Source organism: Bos mutus, chromosome 10 (genome assembly GCF_027580195.1).
Source record: "Bos mutus isolate GX-2022 chromosome 10, NWIPB_WYAK_1.1, whole genome shotgun sequence".
Lineage (NCBI taxonomy): Eukaryota > Metazoa > Chordata > Mammalia > Artiodactyla > Bovidae > Bos > Bos mutus.
The window spans coordinates 50,069,716-50,087,264 of record NC_091626.1 but is presented as its reverse complement, the minus strand read 5'-3'; the positions used below and the strand labels follow the sequence as shown (position 1 = coordinate 50,087,264).

Below are 17,549 nucleotides of genomic sequence, written 5' to 3'. Positions count from 1 at the left end.
CCAACAAACGGGAATACTAGATTTTTAAATTACAGTTTTAAATGGTGACAGCTTCTCTAATGATCTTTATTGTTATAATCACAATTTTGGAAAAGGTTTCAAAAATCTAAAAGCAAATAAATTGCAATTACCAGTAACTTTTGCATCTAAGTAATATCTGACTTGTGTTTCAGATATAGTGAAAACATGGGATATATCAAAGAAGAAGTAAACAACACCATGACTAGACACACTGGTAAATTCTAGCTTAAATTTCATTGATAAGTCATGTTATAGAATGTTGCAGTCACTGTTGCTCATTTGAAGGACTAAGGACTTAGTTAGCTTTTTAGTCACATAATTTGTCTTTTATATGTGTACGAGTTACAGCAGTAAACTTTAAGCAATGCATTATTTATAATGAAATATTTTTTATTGGAGTATGATTGCTTTACAGTGTTGTATCAGTTTCTGCTGTACAATAAAATAAATCAGTGATATATATACATATATCCCCTCCCTCTTGGGTCTGCCTCCTACTCATCTCCCCATCTTACCCCTCTAGGTCAGTATCACAAAGCACCGAGCTCAGCTCCCTGTGCTACGCAGCAGGTTCCCACTCCTTATCTATCTTACATATGGTAGTGTATGTATATATGTCAATCCTAATCTCCCAGTTTGCCCCGCTCTCCCCTTCCACTACTCCCGGGTCCACACACCCATTCTCTATGTCTGCGCCTCTATTCCTGCCCTGCACGTATGTTCATCTGTACCATCTTTCTAGATTCCACATATATGCCTTAATATATGATACTTGTTTTTCTCTTTCTGACTTACTTCACTGTGTATGACAGAACTCTAGGTTCATCCATCTCACTACAGCTGACTCAGTTTTGTTCCTTCATGTGGCTGAGTAATATTCCATATAATTAAATATTTTTTTATTTCAATGTCTATTCAGGAATCAGGTTAAATAAATCTTTCAGCTTCCACAAGAAGTCCTTGTATTTATCCCTCCTAAAAGGAGTCTTCTTTCTTCTTTCTGTGAGGCAGCAAGGACCTTTTTTCCCTCCTCCCTCTTTTCTCTTTGCTCATTTTCTTCTCCATCTGGCTCCTCCAGGTGTTCCACGAAAATGGAAACAAGTGCCCTTGCGGTTAGTGCAACAGAACGTGCGGTACCAGAATTGCACAGACTCACCCCTTAAGGCTGACCAACAGGGTATATTGTCACCCTGCTTATTTAATTTATATTCAGAGTACATCATGAGAAATGCTGGACTGGATGAAGCACAAGCTGGAATCAAGACTGCCGGGAGAATTATCAATAACCTCAGATATGCAGATGACACCACCCTTATGGCAGAAAGTGAAGAACTAAAGAGCCTCCTGATGAAAGTGAAAGAGGAGAGTGAAAAAGTTGGCTTAAAGCTCAACATTCAGAAAGTTAAGATCATGGCATCTGATCCCATCACTTCATGTCAAATGGATGGGAAACAGTGTCAGACTTTATTTTGGGGGGGCTCCAAAATCACTGCAGATGGTGACTGTAGCCATGAAATTAAAAGATGCTTGCTCCTTGGAAGAAAAGCTATGACCAACCTAGACAGCATATTAAAAAGCAGAGACATTACTTTGCCAACAAAGGTCTGTCTAGTCAAAGCTATGGTTTTTCCAGGAGTCATGTGTGGATGTGAGAGTTGGACTATAAAGAAAGCTGAGTGCTGAAGAATTGATGCTTTTGAACTGTGGTATTGGAGAAGACTCTTGAGAGTCCCTTGGACTGCAAGGAGATTCAACCAGTCCATCCTAAAGGAGATCATTCCTGAATATTCATTGGAAGGACTCATGTTGAAGCTAAAACTCCAATATTTTGGCCACCTGATGCGAAGAACTGACTCATTTGAAAAGCCCCTGATGCTGGGAAAGATTGAAGGCAGGAGGAGAAGGGAATGACAGAGGATGAGATTGTTGGATGAGGATGAGGACAGAGGACAGAGGACAGAGGATGAGTTTGAGCAAGCTTGGGGAATTGGTGATGGACAGGGAAGCCTGGCATGCTGCCATCCAGGGGTCGCAGAGTCAGACACGACTGAGCAACTGAACTGAACAGGGGCATGAATGGAAAGCAGCTGTTTGCCCTTGTCTTAAATTTCTCGCTTGTTCATAATGTACGTAATCCCTTGTATTTTGGGTTTCGTCCCCTAATTTTTTCTCATGCTTTTTCTCATGATAACTGCTCATTTTTTCTCACATTATTATTATTTTTGCTATATGGTTATCTCTTGATCATGCTTTGCTATTTTCTTGTAGCCACTACTACCTGCATTATAGACAGGGAGTTGAGAAAGCAGAAAAGTAAAAGAAAAAAAAATTAGGAAGGGAAACAGTCATGTATATAAGGAAAGGTCAAGGCCTCTTTAAAAAAAAAGTTCAGGAATTAGTTTTAATGTAAAGAGTTTTTATGATAAAATAATATGAAATTTGAGAGTAATCCAAAAGATGCAAATCCAAAAATGCCATCCAGAAGACAATTTGGAAATGAAGGGCACGATCTCAGGAACATTTTTCTGAGTGTTTTATTTTTGCCTAAGGTCTCTCTTAGCAATTTCTAGCCAAAACATCTCTTCCCTCATCTTCAAGATACTGAAAACTGAATTCACCGAGGCCACGGTCAAACTGTGCTGGACTAGAGTCCTTTAGTCACTGCCTTGCACACAGAAGCACTGTGGAGGAGGAACCGAGACAAGAATCTGGGTTCTAATTCCGGCTTTATCATTTCTTGGCCATCAGAGTTTGGGTATGTCCAGTGCCCTTTCTGTGAACCAGTTTCCTCATGTATAAAACAGGACTGACCATTTCCTTCTGTCTTGTTTATCAATAGGAGCTAATGAATGTCAGTGTGCTCTGAAAGCTACAATGAACTCCCCTAGTAAATACCTTATTTTAAAAATACTGCATAGATATTTAGGTAAACTATTAGACAAGTGAACGGAGAAAATGCTTGGGTCACAATCAGTTAATTCTCTCTAATGTAGAAGCAGCATTTTTGGACTACAGGCCATGGTGAAATCGAGTCATTTATCAAAGGTGAGTCATTCACATGATCTGACTCATTGTGCTTTGGCAAGGGTAGTTCAGGCAAAGATGTTTTAGTTCCTTCTCACTATTCACCAATGGGCACTGGCTTTTCTAAAACATTATGAGTTTTGTTTCTCTGTGTGTCAGGCTGTGGTTTTTGGTTTTGCAACTCTAGAGAAGGTGGGGAGAAGCAGCAGTGGTCTCCTCCCTGTGAAAACACCATTTGTAGCTTCTCTGTATGTCCCCCATTCCTCACCAAAAACTGAATATGAGGTAGGGGTGTTCAAGACAGGTAGCAGAAGCCATCTGAAGTAAGATAGCCGATATACAAAGCATTATGTTATTTTTATGATTTTCAACTGAAATATATAGAAAATGCATAATTAATTTATACCAAATAATACATTTTCAAAGCATTCTTTGGTTTGTTAATTCAAAGCATTAACACTTCAGGAGGAAGCATCACTGTGTGTTGTTTCTTGACTGTGTCTGTGGTGGTGGTTGAGGAAGAGGGGTTGCAAGGATCTAACATTCGTTAACCTTATCCTCCAGGGAAGCTCATCTACAAGCTTTGGTTCACAGGGAAGGAAATGATTTTTTAAAAAAAACTTTTATTTTATATTGGAGTGTAGCTGATTAACAATGTTGTGATAGTTTCAGGTGGACTATCAAAGGGGCCCAGCCGTACATATACATGTGTCCATGGTCCCCCAAAGGGAGGGAATGATTTTTATTTTTATATTTACCCTTCCAAGCTTCCCAGGTGGCGCTAGTGGTAAAGAATCTGCCTGCCAATGCAGGAGATGCAAGAGAGGTGGGTTCCATCCCTGGGTCAGGAAGATTCCCTAAAGGAGGAAATAGCAACCCGCTCCAGTATTCTTGTCTGGAAAATTCCATGGACAGAGGAGTCTGGCAGGCTACAGTCCATGGGGTTGCTAAGAGTCAAGAACACACATCTATCTACCCCACTCCCTGGTCCTCTTGCTCTCTGTTGAGAAACCTTGGCTTGGATCAAATTCAGTTTGGATAACTTGAGTCTGGCATCAATTTTTACCTTGCTTTATGTAGTATTTTATGACCTCATTTGTCTTCTTGGAGAGTACATAGTTTGGTATCCCTCTTAAGAGAAAAACTCAATTTCTGAAATCCCACTAATAGGAAATGTTGAGAGTGGGGAGGAATGGTTAATAAATCCAGCAAATCCTATGCCTATTTTTCAGGTTCCTTTTTGTGCCATTGGGCCTGATAAAGAGCCAGCAGGCGTAGCCAAAAAAGCTGATAGCTACACGTTAAGCTCTAGAGGCTTCGAGGAAATGTGAATTTATTTCAGCTCCCCAAGTGGAAGAGGTACAGAAGTGACATCTTGTAACAGATAGTCTATGAGGTGCTTTGGTACCCAGCATGCCTCGAAAACAGCCCCCCAATTCTTCAAGGGGGGTATTTGTATGTGTGACACAGTGGAATGAGGGTTCAGCTTTAAGTTCACTCCATTACAGGCTTTTCCAAAGCAACATATATCTGGTTATAAAATGTAAATCTATAAGGAAATAATTCTATATACAAACTCTCAGCTTACATACAACTTTACTTTTCAGATAGTATTTACGGCAAGAAAGCTATTGTTTTAACCACTTTTAAGAGTAACTACTGTAAACTCAGCACTTTCTAATAATCGTTGGGTCAAAATAACTTTAATCACAGAATTAGAAGTGTTTTAAACTACACTACATTTTCTGAAACAGTTAAAAGACTCCTGGGTCGTTTGCCATTTTTACAGGCTACTGTAAATACGCTTAATAGCATCGGCTTCTTCTTTATCAAGGATGCCTTTCTCCACATAAGCATCAGCTTGTTGGTTGATGAAGTCCCTCATCTTTGAAAGGTCATAATCTGGAAAATATCATTCGAGTATCATGAGCAAAGATCAGGAAAGCACAATCCATTACACTGATTACTATTGGTGAAGCATTTTGTGCAACGCAGTTACCATGCCCATCTTTCACAATGGAAGGCGTTTTAGTTCTTGGCCTTGTTGCAGTAGTTTACAGCTTCAAATCATGTTTATATGCATTCTATTATCCCATCTGCTTTTCATCACAACGTTTTGAGGCATTCAGGTGGGGAGAATAGCCCTCATTTGACCAGAAAGGGAACAGGTTCATAAACCAGGGCTTCACAAACTTTAATGTTTATATCAATCACCTGGGGCTCTTGGGAACTTGCAGATCTGTATTCAGTAGGCCTGAGTAGGGGAAGGGGACCATATTCTGCATTTTAAACAAGGTTTCAGGAGATGTTGATGCTGCCGGTCCAGGAAACACACTGTGGGTAACAAGACCCTAAAGCTTAAGTTCCTTATTCAAGGTCACACAGCTAGTAAAAGTTATGATCAGAACCAGGTGCTCTGACTTCTTCAACTTGTTACACTGGGTAAGCCCATGTTGCTATGACAACCCACTTTTTTTTCCATATTAAGAATTACCTTGATTTTCATGTTGTTTGAATTGTATGCAGGGAGTGAAAAGCGAAACCATAACCTCTTTGTGGTTCCTCTGTCCTACTTAAACAAAAAATTTATGTAAACCATTGAACCATCCACAAAAAACAAAGAGATCCTCAACCAAATAAGGAGGCTGCTGGTGGCATCTTTCTGAAGGCTTGGAAAAAAACCCCCACATCTTCCCTTGATGCTTTAAGTATTATATACTTATTGTTTTAAAATAGGGAAAATATAGAAACACTAAATTAGTATTTAAATCACCTGGATTCTATTATCATTGATAACCTCAGTGGATATTTTGTTCTGTTTCCTTTTAGCTTTTCAGTGTATATCTCAACACAGTTGTGATCACAGGGTACATTTAACCTTATATTAATAACTAATTCCCTTCACTCGATTTATACAGTGAACATTGATATTCCTCAGAAACATCATTTTAAATCGCTACATACAATACATCCTAGGGAGGCATCAAAACGAATGACACATGACCCCCATGATTGGGCATGTAGGTCTTCCACGACACCCCCCAGGCCATGAGCTGCCTGAGGCTGAGTTTCTTGGGTGCCATGCCATTCATCTTGGCTGTTGGCAGCTCCTGGAACAAAGGTCTGCCTTCTGTCAGTTTGTAAAGGGAAGAGAAAGGACGGTGGGGGGGTGCAGGGTGCGGTACAAAAGCTCTGAGCATTCCATGGCCACCTTTAGCTAGCCTGACTAGAAGCTGAACCTGGGTCACCCAGGCATCTTTAAGCCTCTGCATGAAAGGAAAACCAGACCAGAAGGACCCCTTTACAAGGATCAGGTGTTTATCATATCAAGGGGAGCTGAGGCGCAGAGAGAGGTTGTTAGGAGGGCATTTGCTCCTTTTGGTTTGAACACGGCCATGACGACTGAAGAGACAACTAGCAGCACCGAGCATTTTACAACTGCATCTTATTTGCTCCTCACAAAACCCCACGAGGAAAGCGTTAGTGTCCCCATTTCAGAGATGAACAGATGGGACAGAGGAGGTAAGTCACTTGCTCAGGTTATGATAGAATCAGGTTCTGAATTCAGGTCTGTCTGTAGTCACTGCTTTGATCGTTCTATGGCCTTGAAGTACTGAATGTGAAGCATCTAACACGTGCAGGACATTCAATAAGTGTTTTGTTTCAGTTTTGACTTTCCATTCTCTCAGGCACGAGTTACAGAATCAGGCTGAGTGTATATTTTGTGCGCACCTCTCAAGTGGCTTCCTGACGGACTCACAGGGCACCAAGAGGCACTGGTTCAAATTATTTATAACACTGGCTTTTCAGAACTGGTTCTGGGTCAGTATCTTTAGTGGGACAAAAGGCAAACTCCCCCAAAACATCTGTGAACAGATGATTTGAATAGACAAACAGGAAAATATTTTGCTTTCTTTTGAAATGGAAAAATGGAAAAAACTCTTCTTTATAACATGGCTGTCACCGTGTGAAAATGGGGTGGAAAACCAGCATGGTGCAGAGGAAAGGCTGTCGGAGCCGCTCCCAGTTCTGCCCTAGCTGGCGGTTAGAGGGCACCAGGAGTAGCTACCTTGCTAACTTAAAAAGGTTTTAAGGTTGTTAAGACTCAAAAAGGATAAGGGCTATTATTCGCTTTTTGAAAAGTACAGACTTTCTTTTTAAGCCTGCTTAAGATTTCATTATTCTCCTCATTGTCACATCGTGTGGCCCTCCCTTTCCTGAGTTTGGCAAGTAGATTCAGGTCACCCCAGGCCCCTGTCAAGCAAAGGGCATCTGCAGAGGGTAAGGAAGGTCAGAACCAATGGTAAGATTTCCTGTTCACAGTGTCCCAGCCACTGTATGGCTCTAGGAACTGGGTCTCCACAGGCTTTGAGAGATGACCCAGACCAGGCAGAGCACATATAAATGTAGTGGAGGAAGAGCTCACTGTTTCTGCCTTGAGAAGGGTGAAATGCATGTCTCCCTCACTTCCTAGAGGCAGAAGGAAGCCCAGACCCAACACTATCATTCTGAAGTTTATTCATAAAGCCTCCAATATGCAAGCACCAGCGTTCCATGCTTTACTAGTTGGTCATTTCTAGAACAGAAAGATTGAATTGCAGGATGTTGCCGGTTATGACCAGAAGTCAGATTTATGTGTTAATCAGTGAAAGAAAGAACATAAATACTATGGTTGGTGTGTACAATTTACACTGAATTTTGGTACATACTGAATGCATTTTGGTACATACTGTATTATACTGATGCTAAGATAAACTTTATAAAAATAATTTTAAAGTCTTTGCCATTATTAATGGCATGTTATAATTTTTCTTCTCAAGTGGTACATGAAGCAATGGTGCATTTTTCAATCAGTGACAGATTGGTGAAATATGGTTCATGTGACTTTTAATGGAAATGACAGCTGGCTAATTCATATCATTTTGAACCAAATGAAATAAAATATGTGTAAAGGCCTGATAATAATTTCCACCTTGCTCGACTTGTATGATCACAGGCTAAAGGAGTGCTGAAAACACCTCTTGTTCCCACTGTGTTCTGTCTCATTGGTTCTCAAGCTTGGTTGTACAGTGGAATTATGGGAGCTTAAAAAATACTGATGCCTGGGTCCTGCCCCTTGAGCTTGAGTTAGTGGTCCTGTGGGCATTAGGAGATCTGGCAGGTGATGTGAATGCATTTTCAAGTTTGAAAAGCCCTGCTCCTCTCATTTGAAAAGCATCAGCTACTCTGGCTAGACTCCTGGAAATCATACTAGAATCCTCTCTCCATGTGGCTCTGGAGTTTCTCCTTTCTTCTTTCTCCCCCTGCCCTCACCTTGGTTTAAGTCCCATCCTACCTGCTCCAAATCCTTGCCTCCTATCTCTTGCCTGGTTTCTGAGGTTTTATTTTTTCAATCTGTAACCACACTGCTGCCAGAAAGACTTCTCAGTCGTTAACCTAATTAAGCCCTGATTTAGTCTCCTCTGGCTAAAATTAACCTCCTTTGCAGGGTGCACAAGCCTTTTCCTGACTTGGACGCTGTCCATCTCCCTGGCTCTGTCTGCAGGTCCTCCCAACAGAGCACCCCAGTGCTCCTGGGAAAATGAATGGCTCCAGTTCCCAGAATGCATCACTCTCTTTTGTCCATTTATGTCTTTGTGCTCAGTGTTCCCTCGGCCTCCATCTCTCCTCACTCAAAAATTCTTCCTTGCCTTTTCAGCACAGGCTTTCCTGCAGCCCTTTCTCCCAGTGTAAAGAGATGTGCCCTCTCCTCTTATCTCTTCACCACCATGCTTATCATGTTAGTCCTGAGCGAGGCCCACCAGAGCTTTTTGATGGTGTGAGTCATTTGGCAGGGGGTGGGGGGTGCTGCATCTTATGGTCCTTCACATTTCTGGCACTCAGAACAGAGTCTGGTTCTGTGATTTGTTTTGAGTGAGTGAGTGACTGCCTTTGTGACTGCAGGGTGCACACAATAGGAGCCCAGGAAAGGTTTAAGATACTTCAAGAAAAGGGGGGGGGTAGACAAAAGAAGATGGACAAAATGTTGATAATTACTAAAGGTGGGTGATGGGTCTGTGGGGATTTATTATACTATTTTCTCTGCTTCTGTTTGACATTTTTTCATAACAAAATGGAAAAGAAAATGCCTTTGCTTGAAAGGATGATTTAAAAATTGAGAGAAATGGAGGTCTGTTCCCTTTTGCATCTGAGGGGTGGTGCCAAGTCTTTTGGGCTGAGAGGGGACTTTAGCCTAATTTGACTATGAGGGTCTTTAATAACAGTTCCTGGGAATTCCCTAGTGGTCCAGTGGTTAGGCCTCTGTGCTTTCACTGCTAGGGGCCTGGGTTCCATCCCTGGTTGGGAAACTAAGACCCTGAAGGCTGCATGGCTAATAAAAAACTACAAAATAAGAGCTCCTGACAAATGGGTGATGTTTGCAATTAACAACCACACTAAATCCTTACCTTCTTTATTTTCCTTTTTGTTGTGTTTCTTCAACCAATCAATATTTTTTCTGATGGCTTCCAAATAGGCTTCTGTTTTCCCTGAAAAATTTAAGAGCACCTATATTAAACACTCATAAAAACCATCTGCATCTCTTTGTAAAGATCACACTTCTGTTAGAGACCATGAACAAACATTGGACTTAACGAGCACCTGGAGAGTGTCCCTAACAGGGATAAGCATCCAGGAGGCAGGTCCAAGTTGGTAATATCAAGGGGCCATTATCCCCCACACACAAATAAATACAGTTTATCTTGGCAAAGAAGAGTTTGATTCAGTTCACTGGATGGGTTGGTTCCTACCAGTCTCAGATTGGTTCATTTCCAGTTAGGCATGGTTCTTTCAAACTAAGGTGTATTATCGGGTCAAGAACTGAATCAGAGTGGCAGATACTTAAGAATTCAACACCAAATAAGTGATAAGTCCAAGTCTATGGCTTTGGATAAGCTGCACACAGGCCTTCGTCCAATCTGGGAGGGAGTGTGTAAACACTGAGATGAAGAGGAGACCTGGACCTCATTTCAAGGCTTGGATAGAGACCTTTAGAACTCATTCTAGTATTAAAACTCCCCCGGATGTAAAACTCTCTGACAGGCTTTAAGTGTGGCAGGAGGATATGGGCATCACTGAAGTATCCGCTCTGTGACACCCTGTAGATGCACTGTGTCTGCAGTGTGTAGGTATTGTCATCAGCTTAGAGATGAGGAAACTGAGGCTCAGAGGGGCCAAGTGATTTCCTGAGGCCATACAGGAAATAACAGCTGAAATTATGACTCTAGTCTGGCTAAGTTTCTGCTACCTGCTACTTATCTAAAAGAAAAGACTGTATTCAGACATGGACACTGATGTAGCCTTGTTCTGTATCAAAGAGTCAACCATCTCCTTAATCAGGTGAGTCCCTAATGCTTAGAGTGTCTGCATCAAGAGATCAGGTGACCTGAAGAATACTGGATGACCCAAGAAAAAAACGCCTTCAAAGTCCAGGGCCTTTGCAGAAGCAATAGCTGCCAGGGCTCAGTGCGGACACCATCTGTTCTGAACCCTCTTTGAGCCCTGTTACCTCTAGTCTCCTAACCAGACCTCTTGGTTGAGCTTCCTGTACTACGTGCTTACTATGTACCAGTGGCTGTGTTTTGTGTTCCCAAATACTTGGTTTCTTTTACTCATCACAACAACCTTTTGAGCTAATCCTATTTAATCCCCATTTTAATAGGTGAAGAAACTGAGACTTAGAGACAGAAAGTAACATGCTGAAGATCACAAGGCTAGTAAGAAGTAGAGCCATGCTTGAAGCTGGGAACATCTGACTATAGTCCATGAATAGTAACGTTGCCTTAAGATTTGCTGATGTTTCAGTTTCCACCACATTCACCTAAGTGACTTCCTGAGCATCTTCCTGATCTTGTAAGCCCACTCTTACCTCCCCACTGGGTTGCATGTTAACTGGTCCCCAAAGAAGCACAAAGAAACTCCTTTGCAAAAAGAGATAAGTGAACAAAAGAAGAGAGTCACAATTTCTAGTCCCTATTCACTTCAATTGCCTGTGTAGAAAAAGCCTTGATTTTAATGCTTTTCTTTTAAGAATGTTAAAGCGCATGAAAGACCAATGTCCACCAATGGATGTCATAACATCGCAACACAAAGAATGTAGAGATTTTCATTGTCTATTGCCCTTTTGTAAGAAGAACATCTGGATTTGGTAACAACAATAACAACAAAACAAACAAACGAAATAAAACCCAAAACCAGTGTTCTCTGTTTTGTATTAATTCTGTTAGAAAAGGCATTTTGAACAAGGAAAGAAATCTTAGTGTAGACTATTTCTAAAGAACGCAATTTCATTATTTTTAATGAGTTTAAATCAATTAGTGTTTCTCATAGGGTTTGCTTTAATGAACAGTTAATAATTTGTCATTAGCACATCAGGTAATTAGAATTTCTAAAACATTTGAGGATGTGTGAAAATAGTCTTGTTCTTTGAATAATTTTAAGCATTCTTCCCACAATCTTACCTGTGATATCATATCCTAATATGGAGAGCTCATTTTTTAATTTTTTAAAATTTATTTTATTGAACCATAGTTTTACAGTGTATTAACTTCTGCTGCACAACAAAGTGATTAAGTCATACATGTAGATACTCTTTTCCATTACTGTTTATCACAGGATATCGAATATAGTTTCCTGTGCCACACAGTAGGACCTTGTTGTCTAGCCTTCCTATATGTAATTGTTTGCATCTGTTAATCCCAAACACCCAACCCACCCCTCCCCTCCCCCCACCTTCGCCCAGCAGTGGCAACCACATCTGTTTTTCATGTCTGTGAGTCTGTGTCAGTTTCATAGATATTTGTATCATATTTAGCTTTCCCATATAAGTGATATCATACAGCCTTTGATTTTTCTCTTTCTGACTTCACTTAATACGATCTCTGGTCCATCCGTGTTGCTGCAAATGGCATTACTCCATTCTTTGCAGAGCTGAGTAGTATTCCATTGTATGTGTGTACCACATCTTCTTTACTCATTATCTGTTGATGGACATTTAAGCTGTTTCCTTGTCTTGGCTATTGTGACTAGTGCTGCTGTGAACACTGGGTACGTGTATCTTTTTGCGTTAGTTTTCCCCAATATATGCCCAGAAGTGGAACTGCTGGATCATATGGCAGTTCTATTTTTAGTTTTGTAAAGAACCTCCAAACTGTTTTCCATGGTGCTTGCACCAATTTACATTCCCACCAACAATGTAGGAGGGTTCCCTTTTCTCCACACCCTGTGGAGAGCTTATTTGAGAAAAGGAGTATCACAGTTTAGTTTCTGTTTATATATTGCATTAAAAATTCTCAATTAGAGTAAAATAAAAATATGAGGTTTTGACCATAGTGTAGCAGACACTGTTGATTCTCTACCCTCATGCTTCCGTTATTCCAGATATGCTACTATAGGAGCCCTCAGCTGAGGGTGGACAGATTGGGCAGATACACACCCCAGCTTCCTTGGGCTCATTCCACATGGTCCCTGGAGGTCTGAGTCTCACCGACCACAGTTGAAGTCTGCTCATTAACACACTGTAGGGGCTCCTTTGCCTCCCCTGTCTCATAGACCTGTCCCTCAGTAGAGCTTCCTGAGGTCACCTCCCAATTAAAAATTCCACCTCAAATCCCCTTCTCAGCATCTGCTTTGAAGGGAACCCAACCTAAGACAACTGGAAATCGGGAGACCCAGCATCATCTTGTCAGGTTGGTTTTGCTCAGTGACCAATAACCTATAAAAATGGTGTTGAATTTTAAAAGTATGAAATGCATGAAAAATAATTTTATTTACCATATTAACATTATCAATCCACAACAAAGAATGAATTTACTGCAAATTAAAGAAAACTAGATTGTAATTCATTAAAAGGCATCACTTTGCACAAATTCTTTTTGTGTTTTTTTGTGGTAATCTTGAGACTTCCCTGGTGGCTAAGACTCTAAGATCCCAATGCAGGGGTCTTGGGTTCAATCCCTGGTCGAGGAACTGCCACATGCTGCAAATAAGAGTCCACATGTCGCAGCTGAAGATCCCACATGCCACAATGAGGATGGAAGGTCCCGCGTGCTGCAACTAAGCCCAGGTGCAGGCCAAATAAAGAAATATACATTTTTAAAGAAGACTACTATTCTGTGGATCGAAACATATGGATTAGGCTAGTTTCCCTAACTTAAAATGGAACCCCCCATCACCCTCATTCCCATTTTCTGCTTTATTTTTATCCATAATACGTATCACTTTCTATCATATCCTATAATTTATTTATTAAGTTTATTATTTATCTTCCTCCCTTAGAAACAGTTCTTGTTTGTTAATGTACCCCCATGCCTAGAATAAAGCTTGACACGTAATAATAGACACTCAATAAATATTTGTTCAACAAGTAAATGGATGAAGCCTTCTTATATAGAAGCTAATCATAATCAGAAGATTGTTTTGTGAGCATGGAATCCAAACCAGGGAAACTACAATTTTAAAGAAGAATAAACTGTATAGGTCTTCCTCCCTCCCTGCCTTTTTTCCTTCCTTCTTCAAAATATGAATTGCTTATTTACAAGACTTGAAATTTAATGGTTCTGAATTTAAATGGTAGTTACATCAGAAACAATTTAAAACACCTATGACTGTGCTAAACAAATCTTCACAGAGCTCTATGAAATCAGCGTTATTGGTCCCATTTCGCCCATGAGGAAACTCAGGCTTAGAGAGGGTAAGTGATGTGCCCAAGCAGACAGCTGAGTAAGGGTCAGAACCTGAACCAGAATGAATCTGGGGCCTCTAATGAATGGAATTGGGTAAAATTCACCCTTTAGACTGGAGATTTAGTGCCTGTTGTTGTTACCAAACTGGTCAAACAACAGGCAGTGTTTCTCCATCTTGGCTGCACGTTGGGTTCACTTGGGAGAGCTTTTAAAAATCCTGATGCCCGGGTCAACTCCTCATACCAATTACATCAGCATATCTGGAGGAGGGACTAAGTATCAGGACTTTTTTTTTTAAACAATCCTGAGTCAATTTGAATGCGGGGCAAAGTTTGGAAACCACTTTCACTCATACTGAACCCACCCGCCCCCCGCCACTACATTTGCTGGTGCACTGGAAAAAACAGGAATAAAATCAGGTGTCTCTCTGCCCTCAGAGAAGCAGCTGGTTCCTATTTACATTTCCTCTTCTCAGGAGCTGTAAAGCAGATCTTTTATTTACATAGTGTGCACTGAAAGCCCATGAGAGTCCACTTTGGAAAGCTGGCCTATTTTCAAATTAATTTCAGCTTCCTTTGGAAAAAAATAGCTCATGGCTGAGGTAATATGGCACAAGCCTTAAAACATATGCTGATGCAGATGGGAAGAGGGCCAGAGTCAAGATGTAGCCCTACTTTTCTGACTGTTCTGATTCTCAGCCCTGCAAGAGAAATATCCTTGTATATACATGAATTTGTTCTGATTCTGACATGCTCCTGTGATCTGCCAACATCCCCCTCCAAAAAAAAAAAAAAAAAACCCAACTCTGTAGAAATCAGTATGTTTAACCTACTGAATATTGGATATACTAAAGATATTAGATGTTCAAAAACAGTGCTTGTGAAAATTGTTTGATATATAGCTTAAAATTCTGTGCAGTAAAGATTGTACAAGTACAGGTTTGAACAGAGCAACTGATAGTGGTATCATGGATGCCAAGGTGGGTTCCAGAGCCATTCAGTTAAAAAATTTCGGTAGGAATTCCCTGGTGGTCAATCCTGGGGATTCCTGGTTCAATCCCTAGTTGGGGAACTAAGATTCGACAAGTTGAAGCACAAACAAAAACAAAACAAAAGAGTTTGTGCAAAGTGATGCCACTTGACATGCCTGCAAGATGCAGCATGGGATGCTGGGAGGGATGGGCAGTGGTGGGAGTCAAGGGACACAAGTTCAAGGCCCAGCTCTATCGCTGTTTGCCTATGAGCTCTTGGGTGAGTCAGTTCATCTTCTGAAACTTGGTTTGCTGCTGCGGCTAAGTCGCTTCAGTCGTGTCCGACTCTTTGCAACCTCAAGGACTATAGCCCGCCAGGCTCCTCTGTCCATGGGATTCTCCAGGCAAGCATACTGGAGTGGGTTGCCATGCCCTCCACCAGGGGATCTTCCCGACCCAGGGGCCAGACCTGCATCTCTTGTGTCTCCTGCATTGACAGGTGGGTTCTTTACCACTAGCACCACCTGGGAAGCCAGAACCTTGGTTTACTTATTTGTAAATTAAGGAGTAAATTCTGAAAGAAGACTCATGGTTTCTACACGTGGGGAGAAATTCTCCTTTGCTCTCCTGCACAGTCTTGTGTTGGCGGTAGGTCTCTGGCCTGCCTGAGCTCCTGGCACATGTGCTGACTCACTGGGAGAAGACAGCTTCCGTACTTTTGGTCCTTTCTAACAGAATGCCCTGGGGCTTGCATAAAGGCAAGACTTTTCTCCTCTCACGTTGCTTTAAACATAAAAGCATCCCCATGAGTTAGTCGACTTTATTATCAATTTATTAATTAAATAAGCTTCTTTCTCTTTTTTGGCTTCTGTAAAGAAGATAGGGGAGTGATAGGATATTTAGGGAAAAGTTATCTTAGAGATCATCTTTTTCAACTTAATTCCATTATCTAGCCATAAAATTGACAAATGATAGCACTGGAATGAGTTTATGGGTATGGTAATGCTTATTTCGCCCCTTGGACGATTTTAAAAAAGATTTTCAGTGACTCATAGAGCAAAAGTGCAAGAGTAAATGTCAAACTGGCAAAAAGAACCACAATTAGATCATGGAATAAACTTTCACAATTCTTCGGTCTCCAGAGAGCAATTTAATTGAAACATTAGGCACCTTTATAGATATGGCTGAAATTGGAGTAAATTTGATCTCACTGGCATTTCCCCATATTTAGGAATAATGATCAGATCATTCAAATAACTGCATCAACTAGAAATCAATATCTTAAAATATTATTCTTAGTGTGAGCCCCTGTAGAAAGCAAGAGTTTGAATAGGCTACAATATTTATAAAGATGGATAGATTATGTTACATAACTGGCAAATAGGATTTTTTTGCATTAAACTTGAAGTGAAATGCATGTGAACTTCTTTATAAGTTGAAGAGTGATATAGATGTATGCTATTTTTGTTGTTTTGGTATTATTCCCTTTCCTCACAGACCCCAGCATATGCTTGGCATGGTTAATCAATATTTGCTGTCGTTAGATGGAACCCTCACCCCATGTCACAAGACCAAAACAGACTTCCTAAAGATATTCCTGCCAATGTGTCCTGTTTCTAATTATTTCCTTAAGTGGTTTTAGCTGAGCCATTACCTCATTTCTCGTTCTGCTCTGAAAGTCCTCCAGCTTTCTCTCTGAAGGAAGCCTATTGTATACACTTGTGACTCACATTGTACTTGCCTACATATGACTTAAGAGCTATTCTTAGGTAATTTCAGAGCTGTCTGTGTCCTCAAAGGCAGACATTGGTCCTTAAATTCCTTCTGCAGCTTTCTGAGCATATTGAGCCTGCTATTGGAATAAATGTTTATTACTGAATAAATGTCTCAGGAAATCCAGCCAACCCTGCCTTCGCCCACATGAATTCTTTTATTTTTCAACCTAGAGACAACAGGTGTTTTCTCACTGAGTTTTATATCAGAGAAGAAAAGTAGCCTTTGAGAAAAGTACAAATAAAGCAACTATGAATACAAAGATGTATGTCATAATGTGTCTTTTCAGGCATTAATTGCATTTTTTCCAAGAAATGTTGGCCCTTGGCTTAAGCTCAGTTTGGCGTCCTCTAAACTGTACTAGAATCAGTTTTTCTTATTCCAGAGTAAAGAGGATAGCATGAATAAATTAAGTCTGTAAATAATGGAGCTGGGGCAGGTTGCGGGGGGCGGGGGGGAATTAATTTTAGCCCTGAATCCCTACTCTTAATGTTTCAGGACAGCCCATTGCAAGGGTTCAACACTAAGTGGATGGAGTTTTAACCTTCTCTCTTCCCATTATTATCGAATGGAAATCCTAATGAGAAATCTAACCTCATCATTAGTCTCCACTTACATCCTAAATAGGAAGTAGTGAGCTACCAAGGATCAACTCCTGCATATTCCTTTTTTTACATAATGCCTTCTTAAGCAAAGAGACATGGGAGAACCCATTCCTAGGGATATTTGCACAGCAGTATAAAGTGTTGTCCTAAGCAATGAGCATGATTCCTAGATGATGGCACATGCTGTTCTAGGGAAGGACCGTCATCACACGTGGGTTGCTCCCAGAGGAGATGATTCCGGCACACTGAGCTGGAGTCCTCTGTGCTGCCCAGTTCCTAGCTCTCTAGCTCAGGCCACAGGACCATTCTTTTCTTGGTTAGCTATCTTTCAGAAGCTCACCACTCATCCATTAGGATGGCTACCATAAAAACCAAACAAACAAACCCAGAAAATAAAAAGTGTTGGTGAGGATGTAGTGAAATTGAAACCTTTGC

At 40.8% G+C, this 17,549-nt stretch overlaps 1 protein-coding gene across 1 annotated transcript in view; it reads right to left on the bottom strand.

Annotated features, from left to right (window-relative positions):
• Window positions 1-1,103: 1,103 nt before the first annotated feature.
• SCG3 (secretogranin III) overlaps window positions 1,104-17,549 on the bottom strand; it is a 41,124-nt gene continuing 24,678 nt past the window's right edge. Inside the window, exons 11-12 of the mRNA XM_005900463.3 lie at window positions 9,492-9,572; window positions 1,104-4,947 (exon numbers count right to left, since the gene is read on the bottom strand). Coding sequence (XP_005900525.1) covers window positions 4,829-4,947; window positions 9,492-9,572 — 200 coding nt within the window. The 3' untranslated portion in view covers window positions 1,104-4,828. The remainder of the gene's footprint in view (window positions 4,948-9,491; window positions 9,573-17,549) is intronic.